This window comes from Drosophila montana, unplaced genomic scaffold (genome assembly GCF_035044405.1).
Source record: "Drosophila montana isolate Dmon_TW-CO22-7 unplaced genomic scaffold, ASM3504440v1 contig_2127_1, whole genome shotgun sequence".
Lineage (NCBI taxonomy): Eukaryota > Metazoa > Arthropoda > Insecta > Diptera > Drosophilidae > Drosophila > Drosophila montana.
In genome coordinates this window covers 523,308-546,302 of record NW_026997035.1, presented here as the reverse complement: position 1 = coordinate 546,302, position 22,995 = coordinate 523,308, and the positions used below count along the sequence as shown (strand labels likewise).

Sequence of the window (22,995 nt, the reverse complement as noted above, 5' to 3'; positions counted from 1 at the left end):
CGCTCTCACCAACTACTTGGACATTGATAGCCTTAACATGGCCGTATTAAAATCGCCTGCCAAGACGGATTTATTTTTAATGAGTCTCGGACTGAGCAAAAGTTAATGAGCCAGGCCCAACAGACCGCCCAGTCCCACAAAGGAGACGGCGCACAAATCTTTCACGTGCGTGGCAAATAAATCATCATTGCCCGCAAAAGCAACAAATACAATTGCAATTTTCTTGCGAGTCTACCGGGCAGTGCTCAAATCCTGACAAATGAGCGAAAATTTCAGAGAGAAGAACATAAGATATTAACGTGTATTATTAACCACCCCTCGGTCCAATGTGCTTTTCCCTCCGCCTCCCGTTCAGGCAAATGCATTAAGTCCCTGAGTAACTATATAAACTACAATACAAGCCCGTTGATGCTGCTGCATTGGCGTCAAATTTGCTGCTTCATTTATAAGGATTACGGCCCTTACAGCAAAAACTCATAACGAAATTACTTGCAGGAAATGCAACTAGCCCTGAGTATGAACTGTGTGTGGCATAGCCACCCTTAAGAATCTTATTCGGAGGGGTAGTTGAATTCTTGCTGACTTCTTCTCGTTATACATTGACTTGCTTTTGTTGCGGAGAACACGAATTATGCATTAGTTTCAACTTGTAGCGCATGATTAGATGGTTTTTATATTTTCCTATTTGAGGGCTGTTGCTGACCCAAATGTATTCGCATAAGCTGCTGACATGGCCAAAGAAAACTGTGCAGATATATGGCAAAGTAGTATTGTGTCGAACTAAGCTGGGCATAAATTAATTGATTTCTAGGATAAGTAGGTGATTATAATGAAACTGTAATAAGATGTTAAATTGAAAGAAACGCGAATGAAAAAGGTATTATGAATATATGTCTACAAATATACATATTAGAGAGTAAGTTGCTTGAGCGTTGGGCTAACAGGATAGAAGTCGCCGGTTCAAATCTAGCAGCAATTCGCAATTAATTTAATTTTTTAGAATTTTAGAAAGAAACGCGAATGAAAAAGGAATTATGAATATATGTCTACAAATATACATACATATTAGAGAGTAAGTTGCTTGAGCGTTGGGCTAACAGGATAGAAGTCGCCGGTTCAAATCTAGCAGCAATTCGCAATTAATTTAATTTTTTAGAATTGTTTATTTAAGTTATTATTTATTTAATTATTAAATAACAAAAACTAAAAAAATTAAATAAATTAATTATTTTAAAATAATAATTGTTGCTCAAGGAATAAAAAATATTACAAAATAATAATAAAAATTTAAAAACAAAATATTTAAAGTATTTAAAATTATAGTTAAGTTGATATAACTCTTAAAGAAAAAATAATCAAAAAAATAATAATAAATCGAAAAAATAATAGAAAATAGAAAACGAATAAAAAAAAATTAAAAAAAAAATAGTGTGTACACTACGCACAAAGTTTAGGTTTCGAACCTCCCCAGAAATATGCCATCTATAAAATCTACATAAATATCAATCATAATACATATTAATTTGCTGCATCATGACCAACTGATAGATTTTCTCAAATGAGAGTTCATATTTCCAGCCATAACTTTGGCAACTGCCAAACAATTTATGTACTTGCAGCTTGGCAACTTTTTCTTTTTTTTCTGGCACTACGAAGGCAACCCCGAAAAAGCAAAAAAACAAAGGAAAGAAATACAAACAACAAAAAAGGCCCTTTCCAGTTAGCTGGCTTTTAATAAAAATAAAGCGTTAATTTGCTGCATAATTGCGCCGTGCCACACCCAACCGCTCCACGTAGACCCTTCGTGTCTGGCAGCTCGTTTGCTCCTAGTTAAGTAGCACAGCCTCCTCCTCCGCGCGCACTCTCCACCCACCCCTTGACTTGGCTCAAAGACAGTCAACCGTCAATGGCAGCGAAGCCCCATACCCATTGCCGCCCCTTTTTTCATGTCTTCAATGACAGTTATTTCATTTTTCTTGTTGATGTTTTTCCCTGCACTCATTAAATCAAGTTAAAAAGGCATATAGCACCCGGCTGTTGTTGTTGTTGTTGTTGTTGCTGTTGCTGTTGGCCTGTTTCCGTTGTTAGCCAAGCTGTTCAAGTTGTCCTGGATGTGCTTCTGGTTTTAGCTGCTCGTTCTTGTTACCAACGCCCTGTTCTTGCGGCCATGTCGAAGACGAACGCACAAAATTTTCAAATAACATTTTACACAGCCCCCCAAAAAAGAACCGAAAGAACAGCGTAGAGAAAGGACATAATGTCGCACTCTGGCTAAGACTGTACACGACTTGGCTTTAATTATTGTCAGAACTTGTCATACTTGGGCGTTGGCTTTAATGTTCTAGCCGCAAAATGATATGCCTGAGAGCCAGTGACAGGCACTTAAGCAAATTTCAAATGCGCATCTGCCTAATTGAAAGACTAACTACTCGGGCTCTACGTAGATTTTATTCTTGGCGGATTAAAGGATAGAAATCAGGCAAGTCGAAAATAAAGAATTGTGAAGAAATCTACGGGTTGGATATAGAAGTATGCCATTGATAGATATATTTAAAAGGAGACTTATAAGAAGCCTGCTCTCTAAATAAGATTTGCTAAGAATTCTTTTTTTCTTTTCGAATTTTGTGCATACAGGGTAATTCAATTCTGGACTGAAAAAACAGGGGTCATCGGAAATGTCACCAAAAAGCAAAGGTTAACTTATTAAAGATACCTGAAAATAGATTGCAGTTTATATTCCGAGTTTTTACTCAACAAATAACTTTTTAATCAACATTATAAATTTATTCAAATTTTGAAAAATTTAAAATTTAGTTATATTAAAGTTTGTTAGTTCTTTATATTATTTGTTAAAGATTTAAAGCAATTCATAAAAATTTTATCCAAGAATTGCACTTGAGAAATAATATATTGAGTAATCCTCTTGTCGCGTTCACTTTGAACTTGGGTTTATTATTGGCATAATCCAGCACTTAACTTTTCAATTATATTTATTTAAATAAGAACTTCTTAAACACACTTAATTGCTGCACATGTTTTCTAAATAACAAAAACTGTTCATTATGATATAACGCACAGGCCGCACTCTTCCATGACACAGCAGGCGCCCAGCATGAGGCAGCAATCCATTTGATCTCTCGTAGGACCATTATTATCCTCCACATAGATCGTTTGAGGCTGGGTGACGACGACGGCGGGCTGTGGATAGGCCGGTTGACGTACTACTTCAATAACCTCCACCGGGGGTGGATAGTACGGATCGATGACATCCACTTGATAGCCCGGGTTGTACATGATCCTTGCGTTTAAGTTCGGAGTGTGACTAACTAAATTCAATAACTAGTGTATGTTATGCTGCACGGCGCAATAACTCGTTTCAACTAAAATTCCGGTTGGCTGAAAGGTTGTTCCAGGTAAACTCAGGCTACCCAATTTTTTGTTTTTTATCTAAAGCCCCCGCATTTGATCAATGAGCTCAGATAATAAAACAGTTTTGTGTAAGTGTCATCAAATGTAGAGTACCCAGGGCACAGTGGGAGAATTTCAACGAATTATGATATACTGTGATTTATTTATAGTTTATTTATATGTTGCTTATATTAAGTTTATAAATATATCGATTTTATCGACATGATTTTAGGGCTTATAAAAATCTTTTGAAAGTGTGAAGAGTTGTATAAGCCTTCTTAATAATAAATGTGCAAGTGTAGAATATATGAAACTAAATACTTATTTGCATTTTGCAGAAAAGTGATGGCAAAGACTGCTAAAAGCCAGCCTATCAAGTGTAGAAAAAGGTGAGTACGAGTTCATAAATATAGCTAAATATAATAGATATATCTATTACACATCTTATATATGTATAATACTGTTGCCCCAAACTAATAAATATTCATTTTTTTTAAATTGTATAAATAATAATAACACAACAAGTTAAGATTGTACGCGTTTTACGATTTAAACATTTCTCAAACACTTTTCGGCGCCCTACTTACCACTGTGCGGCGCCTCGCGTGCAACACTGCGTATGAGTAATATGGTTTGGGCTTTAGATAAACGGCAAGCAAAAGAAAAGTACACACAAATTACGCTGAATGGGTTACCCAACACCCCAACCGCCCCCAACACAGCGAAACCCTTCTCAAAGCTGCTGTTTGACAAAAAAACAGCAACTTTTAGCTCTGCGGTTGCAATGCGAAAAGACCTCAAAAGTCACATAAAATGTTTTATCAAATGGCAGCAGGCGGCACTTTTTGACACATTTTCGGTTTTATTGGCAAATTGAAAAACATATAAATAATAACTTGGAATGTGAGCTAAGTTTTTGGGCAAGTGGATGGCTATGCCAAAAGGGCTGCCATAAAACTACAAATTTTTGCGGTTTGTGTGGGCGTCTGTGCGCGTGTGTGTGCTTGTGTGTGTGCGAGTGTGTAGGTGTTATTAAATTTGGCTTTTTATTGGTGCCAGCCAAAAACATTGAGATTTATGCAAGACAATATGTTGCCCGAGCTCAACCACAGTTCGTGTACCAAAAACATTATTTATAACAAATCGTAAAATTTTATTGCACGAAAAAAGTGTGTGTGTGTTTTTGTGTTTGTTTAGTGTGTGTGTTGTGTGTGTGAGTGTGTGTTTCATAAGCCCGCCAAAGCCATAGAAACTTAATTTAACGTAAAGCATTAAAGGATTTGCAGCGCCATTGTTTGAAGTTCTTATTGTTGCTACTCTTCTTCTTCTTGTTGTTGATGTTGTTGTTCTTGTCAAATGTTGCTCTACATTATCGTGCAACAGCAACAACACTCGCCACAGCCACAGCAACAGGGCAAGCAGGGGCAACAGCAACAGCCCTTATCCTTGGGCGGCGGCTGCTGTACAATGACCGTTGTGGGACCCGCTGGTGGCGGGACATTTATCACCTCAACACGTGTACGATGATCCATTTATGAATTATATGTATATGTTTATATTTGTTATTTTATACAAGTCCCGATCGAGTGGACGGACGTTGCTGCACGTTGCACGTACCGTTCTATACTACATGTAATGCCAGATCGCTCTATTATAGCTTTGCTCTTGCCAATCTCGGTAGTTTTTTTCTGTTCATGTGAGTGTTGCAAACTTTGAGAGTCTTATCTGTAGATAAAACAATAACACACTCTTATCGCTGCGGGTGGACAAGTGAGCCGCGTTATCTGCACCAATTGTATTAATATTTCTTATAAAAAAAGGTCGCACATACGTAGTTTTTTAACAAATAGGGCCGTGTTAAAATAACTAGTTCCAGTGAACTGCAAACGTGGTATTGATTTCTTTAGTGGTCTAAAAGACCCCTAAAAACAAATTTAGATGCAGTTAATGGGTGTTATGTCTTAAATGTATCTATGTTAGCTATATAATATATATATTCTTTATAGTTCGCGTTGTGTTTATAAGTTTTTTAATTTTTAAAAAATTGTAAAAGCTTGTTTTTATTATTTTCTTTTATTTTATAAATATTAAGTTTTGAGCTGTTTTAAAAGTTCAGTACTGATATATATAATCTAGATATAATCTAGTTAAATATCCGATTGACTAGAGCGATAGGATGAATCCGGCGAAGTCTCTGTCCTCTAATATATTAGAGTGAGCGGTGAGCCAAGTATTTGGTATGGATTACTATCGTAAAAGTTATAATCAATTCTACTAAAAGAGCTATAAATACAGGGCCTTTAGAGGGTCATGTTATGAGTCAGAGCTTACAATGGAACTCTTATCATATAATTTTTTTTGACAGCTTTTGTGTGTGCTTTTTTTGTGCCCTAACGCAACAGTAAAGTCAATTATAAACATTTATTGTATATTTGTATAAACAAGAACCTTAAACAAATATGGGCTGCAGCCTGAATTAATATATATATTAAACTATATGTAACCAAGTTCGCATAAACTGCCGACATCTAAGCGGACAACAGAAGGGCTAGATCTAGCTATAAATATATATGTAAATGTGTAGCTATCTTATGTTACATCTACATGCATTTAAAAGTAGCCAAAATTCACCCACATTTTCTACAGCTAAAATCCGCTTTGAGCAAGTTAATCTGTAATAATGCAATATATAAATATATCACATCGAGTGACTCACATTTAAGACTATCTATGGCAACAACGTGTGTTGTCCAAATGGAACATATAACGGCTAATTATATTATATCTTATCTAAACTGATTATCATACAGCTATCGAAAACTACCCAGAAGTACGCAATTTACATGCAGAATGGAGCACAGCATTCAATTTATACAGCTAGGAAGGAGAAGAGTTCTATCGCAATGCCAGATCTCAATTAAAAATTTTACACACAACTAGGGGAGGGTGGGGGTATGGGGTAGTTGTTGGGGAAAATGAAATTAATAAAAATATATTTTTGAGCGCGCAATGGTGATGATAATTAGTGTACGTGATTCTATTTACTTGAGCAGCAGCAGCGGCTCCCAAAAGCCCTCGGAAGAAAAAAAAAACTTCCCGCCCTCTCAAATAAAAGGGGTGCTTTGCGTCAACGTTGATGTTGTGGCTGCATCAAAGTGAGTGTGTTCGTGTGTGTGTGTTTGTATGTGTGGTATGATATGCGCGTAAAAAATATAGTACGTGTGTGCGTGACAATGGCAACAACGTGCGAGGACAGGACTGAGTCTTCGAACCTGCCTGCTTTCTGGTTTCGGGGAACTGGGGAGCATTTGGGGCCTGGCCGGGTTTGCTGTCGGGTGTCAAAAATGAAACAACGCCTGCTCGGAATTTTAAAATAAGCAAATGAGCTTGCGCCTGAAGTAAGCAACAGCGACAGCAACAACAACAGCAACAACAACAGCAGCAGAACAACAGCAAACCCCATAAATATTTATAAACTTTTGCCTGTCATATAAATACAGGGTCATTAGTTGCTTGCACACCTTTCGCTCCCACTAGGCAGAGCCCCGGCTGGACAATAAAATCCAACTAGACGGTCATTTAAATGTTTACGGCTCTACCTCGAACTGACAGCAGCTCGATGGAGCTTATTAGTTTAACACACACACACACACAGTGAACTGTCAAGCACTGAAGGAATGTTAAAGTAGCTAAAAGGATTCAAAATTGGAAATTTTGGTTAGCAGGAAAATATGATGGTCGCAGCAGTTGGCGGGAGAATCGAATAGGGCAAGATAAACAACTTATAGCAGAAAATTTTGGCTAAGAAAATTCAAGCCTTATTTTAAGCTATAAAATGATTTTGAGAAATATATAAAAAATATATTTAAATATATTTTTGTATTTAATATTTGGTATACATTTTAATGAATAATAAATCAAATTGTCCAATCAAAAACCTCGAAACCCTGTGAAACTCAACTCAGCAACTGAAGTCTGCTTACATTTCTCCAAATCCTATTATTCGAGTTTTTTAAATGTTTAAAATATGTCAAGGTCTGACAACAAAATGAACAGAATATTACAAAATAAATATAATAATATAAAAATATATATTTTAATATAAATATAATGTAAAATCAAATATTTATTTTTCAATATTACTTTCATACAACTTTTTTTAAAGGCCGATTTCTTAAATATATCTTCTGAAAGACAAAAAGTAAAATCAATTTCCATGCAGATTTTTCTCTCGCATAGCCTCAGGCATCGAACCCCGGAAGGGCATTGTATAGCACGCATTTCGCTGACTGTAATATACTTATTTATAATTTGGCCACGCCCAACTAACTAGAAACAAAACATATAAAAATGATAAAGCAAAATGGCGAAAAGTGGCAGTAAAAAAATAAAATGCGCTGCCGCAAAAGTGCCATTTGTGGCATAAACACATGCGCGCCAGAAGTTTGATAAGACAAAAGGCGAAGGCAACAGCACATGAGTGTGGGTGGTGCGGGTGGTTTGGCTAACAGGTGAGCGGTTAGCGGCAGGTAGGCCAAAAACTTTGCCAAGTGTGGCGCCACACACATGCACACCCACACACACGCACACACAGAGACAGGCGCCTAAAAAATACACAGCAACTGCGACAACAGCAACGTGGCAATGTCCCAAGGATGAACTTCAGCACCATCGTTGGAGCCGCAATGTGCCACTAAATGCTGCCACTAAATGTGTGCCAAGTATTATTGCAGGTGCCTATCTAGCCGTGTGTGTGCGCCTGTATGTGTGTGTGCCTGTATGTGTGTGTTTCTGTGTGTGTGCTGTGTCGCATATTCTTAAGGAACTCGCTTCAGTCGCGCTGCCTTCCTTGGCTCGCGCATAAAATTAGCACAATAAAAACCCATAAATGCGACACAAAAACATGAAAATCCACTTGTTATAATTTAATCGAGTTGATAGAATTTTTACGACGCCGCTTTTCCAGGTATATTTTTTCCCCCCCAAATGCACGCATGTGTGTGTTTGTATGTTTGCCGCTTTAAATGTAGGCTAAAATAAAAGCTGCTATCACACGAGAGACCAGTTAATGGGCGGCCACAAAGATAGCACTGCTATAAACTAAATCTGTTTAGCGGTAAAACAGCTACAAATGGAAACACATTTTGCCAACAATGCTCCCCCGATTGACCTTGATGAGGTGACTTTTTAAGTACTACTCCTGCATAAACATAGTGTAATTGGGGATGTCAGTTCTTAATATACGTTTCCCTTTCACCGTATTGTAAGCCTGAAATGCTGCAGTAGTCAAAAAATCCGAATCCGACGTATCAAACTATTGTAGAAAGTCATGGCAAATTGTCAAATAGATTCTTAATCTGCACAAACATATTGCTTTTTCACCACATTGTAAGCCTAGAAAAATTCAGCCCTTAAAAACTTCTTTTCTATAAATAGATTTTTGTATAACGCTGTGAGCTTGTCAAATATATGCTTGATGTACAGAAACACGTTCCTTCTTCAGCACAATGTAAGGCTTAAAAGCTGCAGGTATCAAAAACTACTCCGACAGTTCCAGGTTTTTGTATAAAGCTATGTCAAATATTCAAATAGATTCTAAGCATAAATAAACATTTTTTTTTTTTGCACATTGTAAGGCTAAAAAGCAGCAGATTTTGTTAGGATAAAAAACTGCAGGTATAGATTCAGTTATTTGGATAAAGCTATGTCTTAAGTATGCCTAATTTAGATAAACCCATTCCTTTTTCAGCACATTGTAAGGCTAAAAAGTTGCAGGTGTCAAAAGCTCTGCCAGAATCAGGTTATTTAAATAAAACTTTGAAGAAATACGTTATTAACAGTTCTATCACAGCTTTTCATAATTTTATCTACTTTTCATTTGTTGTCTATTCAATCTTTCCCAAACATTCACATTTCAATTAAATCATGAGTATATCTTCCCAAACCATCGGAGTTTTCATTTAGCGCATACTCAACACCCTGTGCCGAACACGTCGTTGAAGCCTTGCTGGCCCTTTGACTAGCTATCGAGCTAACTTTTCTGTTATAATCGTCCTCAGCGGAATATAGACAGGTTTCTATGAACTTGGTGAGTGTTGGGGATTTGAGCTGTTTGACAATTGGCATTGCCTCCTCCAAAGACTCCTTGGTGCGCTCCACCTTATGCTGCAAAGTGTTTGCCTTGATTATTTGTATTATCCCGAGAAACTTCCATATAATGCTGTTGCAGTTCTGACTTTCTAAATGGGTTGCAAATCGAATTATTACTGTTTAGATATATGTGCCATATTTAATCGCACCTTTCATAGCTCTGCGCGCATTAAAACAGCATTCATCGTAATGCAGCTGGGCCAAATGGACGGCGGCTATTTGATGGAGTAGATAACATTTCTCAATTGAGAACTTTGCAAATCTCATGCGCTTCTCCAGGCGGGAAATTATTCTCCTAAATTAAGCATAGATAGTGTTTTTTTTTCAATAAATCAATATCTTTTGTTATTTACCGGCATTTCCTTCCTTCGGTATCGTCGTCGCCTTCTTGGTAAGTTGAACGATCGCCGAATACAAAGGGTACAATATCTTTTATCTTATCCACTGGCAACAGCAACAGCTGAAACATGGCCCTTTGTGTCATCCTAAAGCGCTTTGGGATAAAATACTGTTCGCATAAAGCCAGTGCCAAGGTATTGTACACCTCATTGTGAAACTGAAATTTCCAGCACATGACACGATTCGTTTTGGTCACATAATAATCTCCCATTACTTTCTCGACATACGCGGAGAGGCTCTATAAGGATATCCATATGAAAGATGGAAAATGTTAATTAAAGAGTATTGTAAGCGCTAGCAGATCTCAAAAGACTAATTTCATATCAAATTAAATAGAATCGATATCGAAATACAATGCGCTCAGACAAAAGAGTTATCGATTTTGGCATTTTAAGCATAACTCGCGGAAGTGTTAGATGCACAAAATTTGGTGTGTAAGTTTCAGTATGGCATATACAGATTGGGAATATTTCAGTTTTTGGATACCCCACTTAGTTACCCTTAAAAACAACCATTTTGGAGGGCTTATTTCTTTTGAAATATCCACTATCCAATTCCACCTCGCACTTTATATATCATACATATTCCATATGTCTGCAAGGGTATTTAATCTTTGGCACTCCAATTATATATTTTGACATACCTTGACATCCTTGGCCTTTCGCAGCTTTCGTATATGTCTCAGATCTGCAATCATATTGCGATGTGTCTGGTATTGTATGCGGAATAGATATGCTTCTCGATTTTTCTCCAGCATTACCTTGTTGGGATACTTCAGGTAGCTAACATAGTATTGGGGACTGCGACATTGCAACATTTTCTGTACGGAAATAGTTGGCGGTTAATATGGTATTATATAGTAGCTCTTTAACTGATACTGACAATAAACTGTCTTATAATCTCGTACTGCTTAAAAGCGAGCGTTTGCAAGAAGCCTTTTGAACGCTTGCACTGATCCAGCAGCAAACTGGGATTCTTGCGCAAGTTCTTCATGAATAGCACATCATACCACGAGTCATTCAGATAGTTTTGGTGTATAACATTAAAGGCACGAGCTCTGCGAGCTATTTCCAGTGGTGACAGGACCTCTTCCTAATGCGAGAGTTTTTTTTTTAATTTTGCCTATGTGGGAAAACAAAACTTCCCAATACGTACCACCGTTTCGGGTATGCTTAGCACATCGCATTTCTCCTGATCTCTCAATATTTTCCACAATGGACGCGTGTCTATAAAGGCTTTAGCTTTGTTGATCTCGCTGACGCGCTGTATTAGTTTGAGATTTTTTAAAAAGAACAGCGACATCGATTTGCCAGTAACATCTTTGATGACATCATTCACCTATGTGGGTTAGTATATATATATATATACATCTATGCATATTCCTGCAATTATCACAACTTACCACCATGAGTCGCTTGGAAAAGTTTCTTGATTTGACACCAACAAAAATTCGAATATTGTCGTGCAGTTCACAGGCGCTGGTCTCGAACTGGTTCAGCTCAAAGAGCGCATCGCATATTTGCAAATTGATGGGACAATTCGGACCGCGCTGCGCAGAGCCAATCACTATGCAATCCAAAAATGACGTACTCTGTAGATATTCAATTTTCTAACTCACCTGCAGCAGCTCGGGCATCGTTCAGTGCCTGTTCGATGCGTGCCGCCTTGCGCTGCACCTGACTGCGTCGATAGAGTGTTAGATAATCGGATCTATCAATGTCCAGTGCCTTGGTATAATAGTATAATGCGAAGTTCTCCCGACGTCGATTGAAATAGTATGTGCCCCAGTCTCTATAGATATCATGTTCTATTTCCGGGCTCCAGTCGAATTTATTCCAAATAGCGACTGCGCCCTCCAGAGTCGCGGGCGGCACATAACCCACAATTGAAGTCATATTTCCAAGCGATCAATCTTGGATTGTTATGATACCTTAAAAAAGTATAAAGGTGCTAAATTGTGTAAAAAATGTAATATTTTGTGTTTTGGTGAACTGTTTCCCTCTGTTTGTGTAATGCTATTGAATTGTTTAACATAAAGCCTGTATTAGGAGAGATATATACAAGATCAAGGAGTTCTAGATTGGAAATATTTTTTGTATAATTCTCTCGGCTGAGCACTGAAACCATAAGAAATTCGCATCTTAAAAAAGCCATCAAGAGTTGATAGCTATAAACTTTATTAGACTTTTTAAAAATATCAATATTTATTTTTTCTTATCCGGAGAAGTAAATATATATAAAACATTTTTAAAGCAGTCATAAATTGTTTTTAATTAGCTAAGAAAAGTTCTTGGTTTAAAGGTAATCGAAACAAATTCAGCAATCTATAAGAACTGAACTACATATCTATTCATTCAAAAAATTGCATATCTGGTCGATTATTCTTATTATGTATACGATATAGATAAATTACGCAATAGCCCAGTATTAATTATATTTTGCTCATAAAAGCTATTTAAATTTTTATTTTTTATTTTTTAGATTTCTTTCTAGCTATTAAGATATATATATACAGTTAAGATCACTTCCGAGTTCCATAATCTTCAAAAAACAAAAAAATTCGATATTTGCCTATATAAACCAGGGCACAGCAGAGACTCGAATCATTCTGTTTTAACATATACACAGTCTAACAATAAGATCTTTGCCAAGTTTTCTAGCTTGTTATAAAACATATATTTATAAATGTTTTACTTCAGTTGTGCAGCATTCCCAAATGGGAATCACATTGTGTAAATGTAATAATATAAGTAAAATGTATGACTTCATATATAAATATCCTAAATAGTGCAAACATATAAATTAGTTTGACGCTGTGGTTGAGATCTTGCTCGGGCGCTGAGATGACACTGTGCTTGCCTTCTTTGCAGTATCCTCCAAATTGCAGGCTATGCAGACCTCTAAGAAATTCATCAGCGGTGGATTCTTCAGCGCATCGACTACAGGTGCAGCCTTCCTTCTCCAGTTTTTCTCTAATTTTTTCCACTTTCTGCTGCAGGCAATTCGCCTTCACCATTTGTATAATGCTGAGGAAATTTCATATCAAGCTGTTGCAGTTTTGAGATTCTAAGTATAATTAGGATAAATATATAAATAATAATTTTAATAGAGTTGCATAGCTTCGGTGTTTATAGTCGACCTGTGTCAGCCATATCGTCCCTGGGACAAATGAATGCTCGCAATCCGATGGAGTAGATAACACTTCTCAATCGAATATTTTGCAAATAGCATGCGCTTTTCCAGGCGCGTAATCAGCTTCCTGTTAAACAATAATTAATTAACTTTAAGTATATCTGAAGCTTATTTTAACCCTTACCTTGTGGTAAGAGCTGCGGGATCATTGAAACTACCATCTTGATAGGTCGAACGATCACCAAAAACAAATGGTACAATATCTTTGGTCTTATCCTGCGGCAAAAGCAGCAGTCGATACATTGATGTGGCATTATATCAAAAATTTCTTGGCACACGATACTGTTCACATAATGCCAGAGCTAAGGTATTGTATACCTCAGATATGAACTCAACTTTCCAGCACATGATACGAGTCGTTTTTTTATCATAATAATCGCCCATTATTTTCGCAACATATTTTGAGAGACGCTAAAAGACGCAAATAATTAAGCATCAAAAACAAATAGAATTGTTTTTTAATACCTTAACAGTCTTTTCCTTTCGCAGCTTTCGAATTTGTTTTAGATCTGCGATCATGTTGCGATGTGTCTGGTATTGTATGCGGTATAGATACGCTTCCTTACTTCTTTCCAACATTTTCTTGTCTGGAAACTTTACGTAACTCACGTAGTAAAGCGGACTCCGAGAATGAATCATTCGCTATCAACAAATGGGTTTTATAGTTAAGTTTTTCAGGAACTTGTGATTGTTACTCACAATAAACTGTCTGACAACATCATATTGCTCAACGGACAGTATTTGAAGCCATCTCTTGGAACGCTTGCATTGATCTAGCAGCAAACTGGGATTCTTACGTAACTCTTTCATAAAAAGAACATCAACCCAGGAGTCATTTAAATAGGTCTGATGAATTACATTAAATGCGCGTCTTCTGCGCGCTTTTTCCAGTGGTGACAAAAGCACTTCCTAATGGCAGTAGTTGTAGTTCCAGTTGGGGATCAATATTAAAGTTATTTACCTCAATTTCTGGAATGCTAAGTATACCGCAATATCTTCCACAAGGGACGGGTATCTTTAATAAGAGAAGCTTTGTAAACATCACTCGCCTGTTGAACCAGCTTATAGTTTTTCAAGAAGAACAGAGGCATGGCGCGGCCAGTGACAACTTTAATAATAGCTTCAATCTAAGAAAAAATATTGAAAACCTTCTTGTGTCTTCCATTATATATTGTCATACCACCAAGAGACGCTTCTGGAAGAGACTCGACTTAGCGCCAACAAACTGTCGAACATTGTCATGCAACTCCAAATCGCTGAGCTCGAAATTGTTTAGATCAGTTAGAGCATCGCATATTTGAAGCCTAATGGGCGCATTTGCTCCCATTTTTGCGTTTGCCATACCTAGAAATGTGCAGACATACATAAAGTTGGGGCCATGATAAATATGACGACCTACTTGAAGCCAGTCTAGCATCGATCAATGCTCCATTAATCTGTGCTGCCTGACGCTTGGCCTGACTACGTCGAAAGAGCGTCATATAATCCTCGTCTACAAGTTCCAATGCCTTGCTATAATAAAACAGTGCCTTATTCTCTCTGTGCAGATTTAAGTAGTATGTGCCCCAGTCTTTGAATATATCGTATTGTATATTTGGATTCCAGTCAAATTTCATCCACACGGGTACGGCTTCTGCAATGCCAGATGCCTGAGGTACGGGGTTCATACTTATTGAAGTCATTGTATTTGTGTTCTTTCCGTATATATATTTGTTTTAAATATTTTATGGATTTTTTTAAGACTATTATTTGTGTTCTTTTCGTATATATATTTGTTTTAAATATTTTATGGATTTTTTTAAGACTTTTATTTGTGTTCTTTCCGTATATATATTTGATTTAAATATTTTATGGATTTATTTAAGACTTATTTGTGTTCTTTCCGTATATATATTTGTTTTAAATATTTTATGGATTTTTTTAAGACTTTTATTTGTGTTCTTTCCGTATATATATTTGATTTAAATATTTTATGGATTTTTTTAAGACTTTTATGATTTTGAAATTTTTATACAGGATCTGCTCTCAACGATTTTTAATGCTATTGATTTTTTCCATCATTTGTTTGCTATATATAACTTACGAAATATATTACAAATCTTTCTAGATAAAAAAATTCTATTATTTTTATACCCTGAACCCATTAAAAATGGGTAAAAAGGGTATAATGTATTTGTGCAAATGTATGTAACAGGCATAAGGAAGCATCTCCGACCCCATAAAGTATATATATTCTTGATCAGCATCAACAGTCCAGTCGATTTAGCCATGTCCGTCTGTCCGTCCGTCTGTCCGTATGTATGAACGCAAGGATCTCAGAACCTATAAAAGCTAGAGACTTTTAGCTGTAAGTCCTCCTAGTACCCGCGCAGATCGAGTTTGTTTCCGATATTCGATAACTTGCCCCGTTTCCAAGTAATCGATAAAAACCGATATCGAAATCCTGTTTGTTGAGCAATTTCGGCAAATAATATGAGCTAGAGTCACCAAACTTGATATATATATAAATATCTAGTATCTTTCATTTTATACCTATCGCCACCTCCCCGCTACCACCACAAAGTATAAATCAAGTTAATTATTCTACTTGTATTGCCCATCAATTAAAGCCACGTAGCGCGAGCTGCATTTGGTGTTGGAAGAAGAGGGTTCACGGTATCCAATAGTCGGGAGCTCCCGACTAGAACCTCTTACTTGTTTTAAAATTAATTTGTTAAAACTGCGACAATCATTTTTTCGAGAGTTCTAAGCATCGCACAATTGGCTTGTCACACAGGCTAAAGATAAGCATCGATTTTGGGAATTGGGCACAGCTCGAAGATGTTAAGAGCTGGATACCGGAGACTTAATATGTAAGCCGTCCCGCATTTAGCATACGGAGATCTACAATATTTAATTTGTTGGGTGTATATGTATGAAAAATTATGGGATACCCATTACGGTATTTGGTATATACATACTTTGATTTGTCATTTCTTAGACCTAAAAATTTCAAAAAGATCGGACTATAAATACCAGTTACTTACCAATGCATTTCTTATAGTGTGGGACTAAGGGAAGAAGCGCGGTCGTTACTTAAAGAGCTTAGTAAATGGACTGCGATCGTGTGTATTTGTGTATTTAAATATAGAAGAAAGCCAGAATATTTGCATCGGCATCTTGGCGTATCTCCTAGCCGAGAACCCCGACTAAAGAACTCGTACTTGTTTCATTGCAATATGCTGTGTAAAATATTGAGTCGTACATAAGCATGTACATTATTTATTTTATATATAATATAATATAATATCATATAAATATATATAAAATATGGTTTATCATTTTCCAGTCAGCCTTGACCAGAAAAATTGGATGCCTTGCTGGCTCGCTGACTTGCCATCGAGAAGGCCCTCTTGCTGACTTGGTCCTCAATATAGTAGAAACAGACATACACAAACTTAACTAGCTCCGGCGACTTTAGCTGCTTGGCAATTGGCAATGCCTCATCGGTAGCCTCTTTAATCTTTTCAACCTTGCGCTGCAGCGCATTCGCCATGATTACTTGCAAAATACTCAGGAACTTCCAGATAAGGCTGTTGCAGTTTTGACTTTCTAAAAGCCAAGTTGAAAATTTGTATTAGACAAAAATCATTTAGATCATTATAATTATCGCACCTTTGATAGCTCTGCGCGCATTCAAACAGCATTCGTCGTAATGCAACTGGCGCAAATGAACGCTGGCTATGCGATGGTATAGATAACATTTTTCAATCGAATATTTTGCAAATCGAATGCGTCTCTCGAGGCGAATAATTAGCTTCCTATATGGAAAGTGCATAATTTAGTTTTTAATTTGTCAATTAAAGGTTAAATTTATTACAATTACCTCTCTCTCACCGCTACGGGATCCACAAGCTCACCATCTTGATATGTCGAACGATCCCCAAATACAAATGACACGTTCTCTTTGAATTGATCCACGGGCAGCAGTAACACTTCCAAAAATGAATGCTTATCGGCCCTGAAATACTTGGGCAAAAAATATTGCTCGGCAAGTGTCAGAGCCATGGTGTTATAGACCTCATTGAAGAACTCAAATTTCCAGCACATGACTCGATTTGTTTTTTTCACATAATAATCACCCATTATTTTCTCAACGTATTCCGCGAGATCCTAACAAAATATTCAAGTAGAGTTGTAGAGAAAATAAAATATAGTTTTTTTAATACCTTGACATTCTTTTCCTTTCGCAGCTTCCGAATCTGTTTTAGATCAGCAATCATATTGCGATGTGTCTGGTATTGTATGCGGTATAGATACGCTTCCTTATTCCTTTCCAACATTTTCTTATTTGAGTACTTCATGAAGCTGACCAGGTAAAGCGGAGAGCGGCAATGAATCATTGTCTATCAATAAATGCGTTTAATATTAGCTCATTTTATGTTGGATTATCGACTTGATACTAACTATAAAACGCCGAACAATATCATATTGCCTATTACACAGTGTGGCCAGAAATTGTCTGGAATTCTTGCACTGATCAAGCAGCAAATTGGGATTCTTGCGCAAGTTCTTCATGAATAGCACATCATGCCACGAGTCATTCAGATAGTTTTGGTGTATAACATTAAAGGCGCGCTTTCTGCGTGCTGTTTCCAGTGGCGACAAAATCTCTTCCTGTTCAGATATAGTATTTAGAGAAAATTGAATACACAATCCTAATCAAAACTCACTTCTTCTTCAGGAATGCTAAGTATATCGCATTTCTCGAGCTCCTTCAATATCTTCCACAAAGGACGATCATCTATCATTTCTTTTTCTTTGATCATGGCACTGACGCGCTCCACCAGCTTATAGTTTTTCAGATAGAATAAAGACAGCGCCTTGTCAGTAACATCTTTCATGACCCCTTCAACCTGGAACAAAGCGCATTGTCAAAAATAGTTCTATAACTTTTCTATTAATCTAGAACTTACCACTACGCTACGCTTTTCGAAAGTTTGCGCCTTAATACCTACAAAACGTCTTATATTATTGTGCAGCTCAACAAAACATTCCTCGAAATGGTTAAGCTCATATTTCGCATCGCATATTTGTAGATTAATGGGGCAATTGGCTCCATATTTCTGCATAGCTATATCTATTGGAACATGGGCTAGATTAAGGTTCTCTAAACAATATATTTGTTTATAGATTTACCAGCCGCTTTCATGGCATCCGCTAGTGCTTCCTCGATCTGCGCTGCCCTGCCCCGGCTCAAACTGCGTTTATAAAGTGTGGACCAGTCACGTTCATCCAGGTTTAATGCCTGTGTTAAGTAGTACAAGGCAAAAGTTTCGCGGCGCCGCTTGGCGTAGTATGTTCCCCAGTCTCTATAGATATCATGCTGCACTTTTGAATTCCAGTCAAATTTCATCCAGGCTGGCAAAGCCTCGCCAGTATCCATTTTGGGCACATAGCCCACAATTGATGTCATTTTTAATGTTTTAAGTAAATATCGTCTATTAAACTTTAAAAAGTAAATTGGTTTTTACTTGGCATTGTTTTAGTTGCTATATTTTAAAATGTAGAGCTTGCAAATTTTTGATAAAATTAAATGACATGTAAATAGGGTGATTTTCCATCCCTTATAGTCCTTGCACATTTGTTAAGTCTTTACTTACGTTGCATAAAATACACTTGATGTAATTTCCACTTTAAATTTATATAAAAGTATGAAAAAAATATAATAAAATTCAAAATTATTTACTAAATTAAGAACAAATTCAACACACTGTTGCCATTCAGCAACTGAACAATAATAAAAATCAACAATTGTGAGGCAAATGACGTTTTTGACGAGGTCAAAATGTACAACAAATTTTTCAAATATATCACATTTTCCAGATAACTTATTTACTTAAATATTCTACATATTTTTTAATAATTTCAAGAACTGGGAATATAATTATCTTATTATATATAAAAATTGGGTCCCTAAAGAATTTAAAACAGGGACAGGTTGGCGGGCTTAGGCTTTCTTCTTGAGCTCTTAAAAAAGCGGTCTTAATTTAAGCTCTTTCTTTCATAACTTCAGTCAAACGATTTTTGATGGGCTCTTTCTGCTTGCATGCCATCTAATTGGAAAATTTAAATATTCCAGCAATATTTATTTTTCATATAACCAATGTTGGATTAACGATAATCATATATTTGTTATCGAAGCAGCGCAATTCGTTATACAAACCAAGGACTGCGTGTTGTGGGACAGGCGTGCAGGTTTCCGTTTCCGTTTCAACTTTGAATTCTGTCACACTTCACATAAGCACCTCTTGCAACCGACCAGTTGTAAGCCACGCAAGGCTAGAAAACATATTATTATTTAAAAAAAAGAAGCAAATAATAATATTCAACCGCATGTCATGTGACAGAAGTGGCACACACACACACACACATACACACACACGAGCCACCGCACCACCGATTGGCTTCATAATAATATTTGTGCATGCCCAGTGGCTCAGCCAAGTGTAAGAAATCACTTAAAACACACCCAGCTCTAGATTTCAGTTGGGGGATTATGTAACTCCCTCCAAGCACAGTGAAATTAAAGCCACAAGAGCGACCAGAAAAGGCCAATGATAAGTGTTAAGAGTCGTAGGCGTCGTCATATAAGCATGGTAGGGGCAACTCAACGCGCACATAAATCTAATGTATAATAAATTTAAATAGCGAATTCATGCAAAATGGCAACTCGAGTGTGACCAGACCCACCTAAGCCTCTCCGCGCTGTTACCGCCTTCTTTTTGGCTGTCTCACGCACACAGGCCGAGACCGACAATGACTACACTTTAGCGGCAAATTTGTGCGCATTGTCGCCGTATTATTTGCTATTATTTATGCCTTTTCCACTATTTACTTCCTTTTTTGTTTGCTGTTGTTGTTGGTATTGTTCTTGCTCACACGCCATTGCTGTGGTATGCAAAAGTGGACGCGAACCACGCCTTATACTCTGCCATGCAGCCCCCAACTGCTGCTTATTATGTCCAGCGGCGTAGGCAGGCATTTAGGTTGCAGTGGGGCTTCTTAAGCCAATAGTCCAGATTGTCTATAAGAAAATATATAAAAACTAAAAAAAAAAAATAAAATTTATTTTCCTAATAAAAAGGATCGAAAATGTAATTTAAAAATTCCCAAAAATTACTGAGCTAAATGATTATATTTTACTTTTCAATATTTGCTTTAAAAGGGATCGATTTAAAGGTCCAGACTTTCCATATATATATTCAGACTCCTTTTAAGTTAAGTTATATTTTATATAAGAAATAAATAAAATCTAAGTCTTCCAAAATTATGGCTTTCATTTTATTTTTTATTTATATATACATATTAGCTATTATACATAAAACGATCTAAAAATCTCATTGAAAAATACTTAGACAAATTACTAAGTTTTTATTCTATATAAATCTTTTTATTTAATTCCTCAACGCATTGGCTTTGTTTTAAAATTGATCCATTCATAAGTCCGGATATTTTTTTTCTTCTTTTTTCCTCCTAACTTGTTTCCTTGTTTGCTTATGCAAGTGTGGATTTTCTTAAGTTTCAAAATCTAACCCCCTCCGCTGCCTACGGCACTGTGCACGGGCACTGGCGTGCTAAGCATTTGTGCTTGAAAAGCTCGCGTGGATTTTAAACATTTTCACACAACATTCTCATATTTAGACGGCACACATCAACGACAGTCGAAAGCCAGTTACCCAGTTACTCCGGTACCCCAGTTCCCCCGGACCCAGTGGTTGGCGGTAATGTAAGCTCCATAAGCCAAATAAAGGACACACACTAATAGCATGCAACACACGCGACCAAAGGCGCCCTGAAACGTAAATCTGTGAAATGTAATTGTTGCCATGAAGAAAGCGGCAGAGCCCAGGCCCAGAGCCCGAAACCCAACCCAATCCCTGCCCAGCTACCCACCCCGTAAGCTAAGGGCATTTTAAGTAAGTTTTGCCGCCGCCCTGTGCCATATTCGCATTTTGATAATCGTTGGGCCTCCATCGTAGTCCGTCGCTGATATACAAATTGGCTTTTGCAATGACTTTATACATTTTACGAGCAACAGCGGCTCTTTCGAGTGGGTTTTTTCTACTATTTTTTTTTTGGGATTTTATCGGTTGGTTCGCCCGTGACTCGTTCTTGTGCTGCTTCTTGCTGCTCTGACTGAGTATGTGTGCTATGCGAGTTGGCGCACTCTGATGCGATTATAAAGGCTAAATTGATGCAGATAAAATTAATTGAATTCAAAAAGCCAAATCCGCTGCCTTTTTTTTCTATTTTTCCTACTTATTTTCTTTTGGGCTTCGTTTTTCTAGGGCATCTGGAGAGTTTAGCAAGTGGGTTGCATGTTTTTTTTTCTGCTCGCTTTTCTATAGTTTGGCTAGTTAGTTGGTTAGGTCATGCGAGCAAATATCTCGAAGCTGGGAAAATGTGTGCACTCAATCGCTTTGCACACTCATATGTGCTGCATACTTATAGGCAGCTATCTATTTACGAATATTTAGTCGGAAAAGAATGTGCTTTTAGAATTAATAAGGTGTTGGAAATTGATATTTTTAAATTAGTATCAAATGTAATGGAATATATACCTTATGGAGTCTTAAGCGAATCTTTATAATAACAAGTGTTTGTACTGATTGACTAGATTGTAAGAGCCGGTTAAAATCCATGCTGAAACATGTACAGCAAGCGGAAAAGCGCCAGTTCAAATCAAAGCTGAAATTACATAGCAATCGTAAAATCGCTGGCTCGAATCTAAGCTGAAATATGCACAGTATGCGGATAGCCGCTGGTTCAAATCAAATCTGAAATATGCACAGCAAGTGGAAAGTACATGTTGCAATTCCAGCAAAAAATTTAAATTAAAATAATTTTATATTTAAGTCTGATGAAAATTCATTTTATTAAATTATAACAAATGCATTCTAAATTATTCATTGGAACTTGGAAATGCCGCGTAGTTTCTTATGGGAATTTATATAATATTATATAAATATTCTTAACAATGTGAAACGCGAAAAACTGTAATATAAAAAGTAAAGAATAAATATTGCTCATTAAATGGAAAACGTAAACAGGAAACAATGATTAATCGTCTCTTTTACAATTCTGATAATAACCTGCCTTCACCTACCTCACACAAGTGTTTACACTTTTGAGTTTATCTATATAAGTACGAGGCCAAGCTAAAAACCAACTTTTATGGGCTTTTCCAACTTTGGCAGTTAACTGGCGTTTGAAAAAGCTTTGCCATGATATATAAATATCTTATGAACCTGGCAAATCGATAGGGTTGAATTGACCACAGCAAAACGAACATTTCACTTTTCAATTTTTCAACGGCTTAAAGTTCAAGAAATGCCACCACCACCACCAGGACCACATGGACCAGCCGGACCAGGAGCTCATAATCCAGGCGAACATGGACATGGCCCCGATCATGGACACAAACCGAATCCACCGCATCAGGCTCCAGCGCCTCATCATCATGGACCGCCAGGACCTCCACACCATCACCATTAAATAAATGTTGCTTTAAAACTAGCCACCTCCAGTGTATTGCCAACCAGGACTATATTTATGTTTATCTTTAGTTTTGTGAGTCCTTTAATAGAGATAAAAGGATATAACTGCATTTCCTAGTATATAAATACTTTATGAATATGCTTTTGAGTTCTTAAATAAAAATGTTAATATGCTGATACAAAAATAAACTTGTATTTCATACTTACTTTCAAAAAACTTGTATATAAATCTATGTATTTATATACTGGTATTTACATACATACTGGTGCATAAATACGGGTATTTACATACATATTTACATACATA

The 22,995-nt window shown here is 36.8% G+C and overlaps 4 protein-coding genes across 4 annotated transcripts; all 4 read right to left on the bottom strand.

Moving 5' to 3' along the window:
• Positions 1-2,833: 2,833 nt before the first annotated feature.
• Positions 2,834-3,375, bottom strand: LOC135427115 (uncharacterized). Its single transcript, XM_064680540.1, has one exon. The coding sequence runs from the start codon at positions 3,292-3,294 to the stop codon at positions 3,061-3,063; it is 234 nt and encodes a 77-aa protein (XP_064536610.1). The 5' UTR covers positions 3,295-3,375; the 3' UTR covers positions 2,834-3,060.
• A 5,859-nt stretch (positions 3,376-9,234) lies between these two features.
• On the bottom strand, positions 9,235-11,979 carry LOC135427132 (uncharacterized). Its single transcript, XM_064680554.1, has 8 exons — positions 11,576-11,979; positions 11,360-11,523; positions 11,113-11,295; positions 10,840-11,049; positions 10,601-10,777; positions 9,912-10,195; positions 9,708-9,853; positions 9,235-9,647 (listed from the first exon to the last, which is right to left on the bottom strand). The coding sequence occupies exons 1-8, from the start codon at positions 11,850-11,852 to the stop codon at positions 9,316-9,318; spliced, it is 1,773 nt and encodes a 590-aa protein (XP_064536624.1). The 5' UTR covers positions 11,853-11,979; the 3' UTR covers positions 9,235-9,315.
• A 1,870-nt stretch (positions 11,980-13,849) lies between these two features.
• On the bottom strand, positions 13,850-14,903 carry LOC135427133 (uncharacterized). Its single transcript, XM_064680555.1, has 4 exons — positions 14,549-14,903; positions 14,330-14,493; positions 14,111-14,276; positions 13,850-14,058 (listed from the first exon to the last, which is right to left on the bottom strand). Exons 1-3 carry the CDS (start codon positions 14,829-14,831, stop codon positions 14,127-14,129), a joined length of 597 nt encoding a protein of 198 aa, XP_064536625.1. The 5' UTR covers positions 14,832-14,903; the 3' UTR covers positions 13,850-14,058; positions 14,111-14,126.
• Positions 14,904-16,380: 1,477 nt separating this feature from the next.
• On the bottom strand, positions 16,381-18,935 carry LOC135427043 (uncharacterized). Its single transcript, XM_064680463.1, has 9 exons — positions 18,792-18,935; positions 18,328-18,637; positions 18,105-18,268; positions 17,862-18,044; positions 17,596-17,805; positions 17,358-17,534; positions 17,015-17,301; positions 16,804-16,949; positions 16,381-16,740 (listed from the first exon to the last, which is right to left on the bottom strand). The coding sequence occupies exons 2-9, from the start codon at positions 18,602-18,604 to the stop codon at positions 16,478-16,480; spliced, it is 1,707 nt and encodes a 568-aa protein (XP_064536533.1). The 5' UTR covers positions 18,605-18,637; positions 18,792-18,935; the 3' UTR covers positions 16,381-16,477.
• Positions 18,936-22,995: the final 4,060 nt, after the last annotated feature.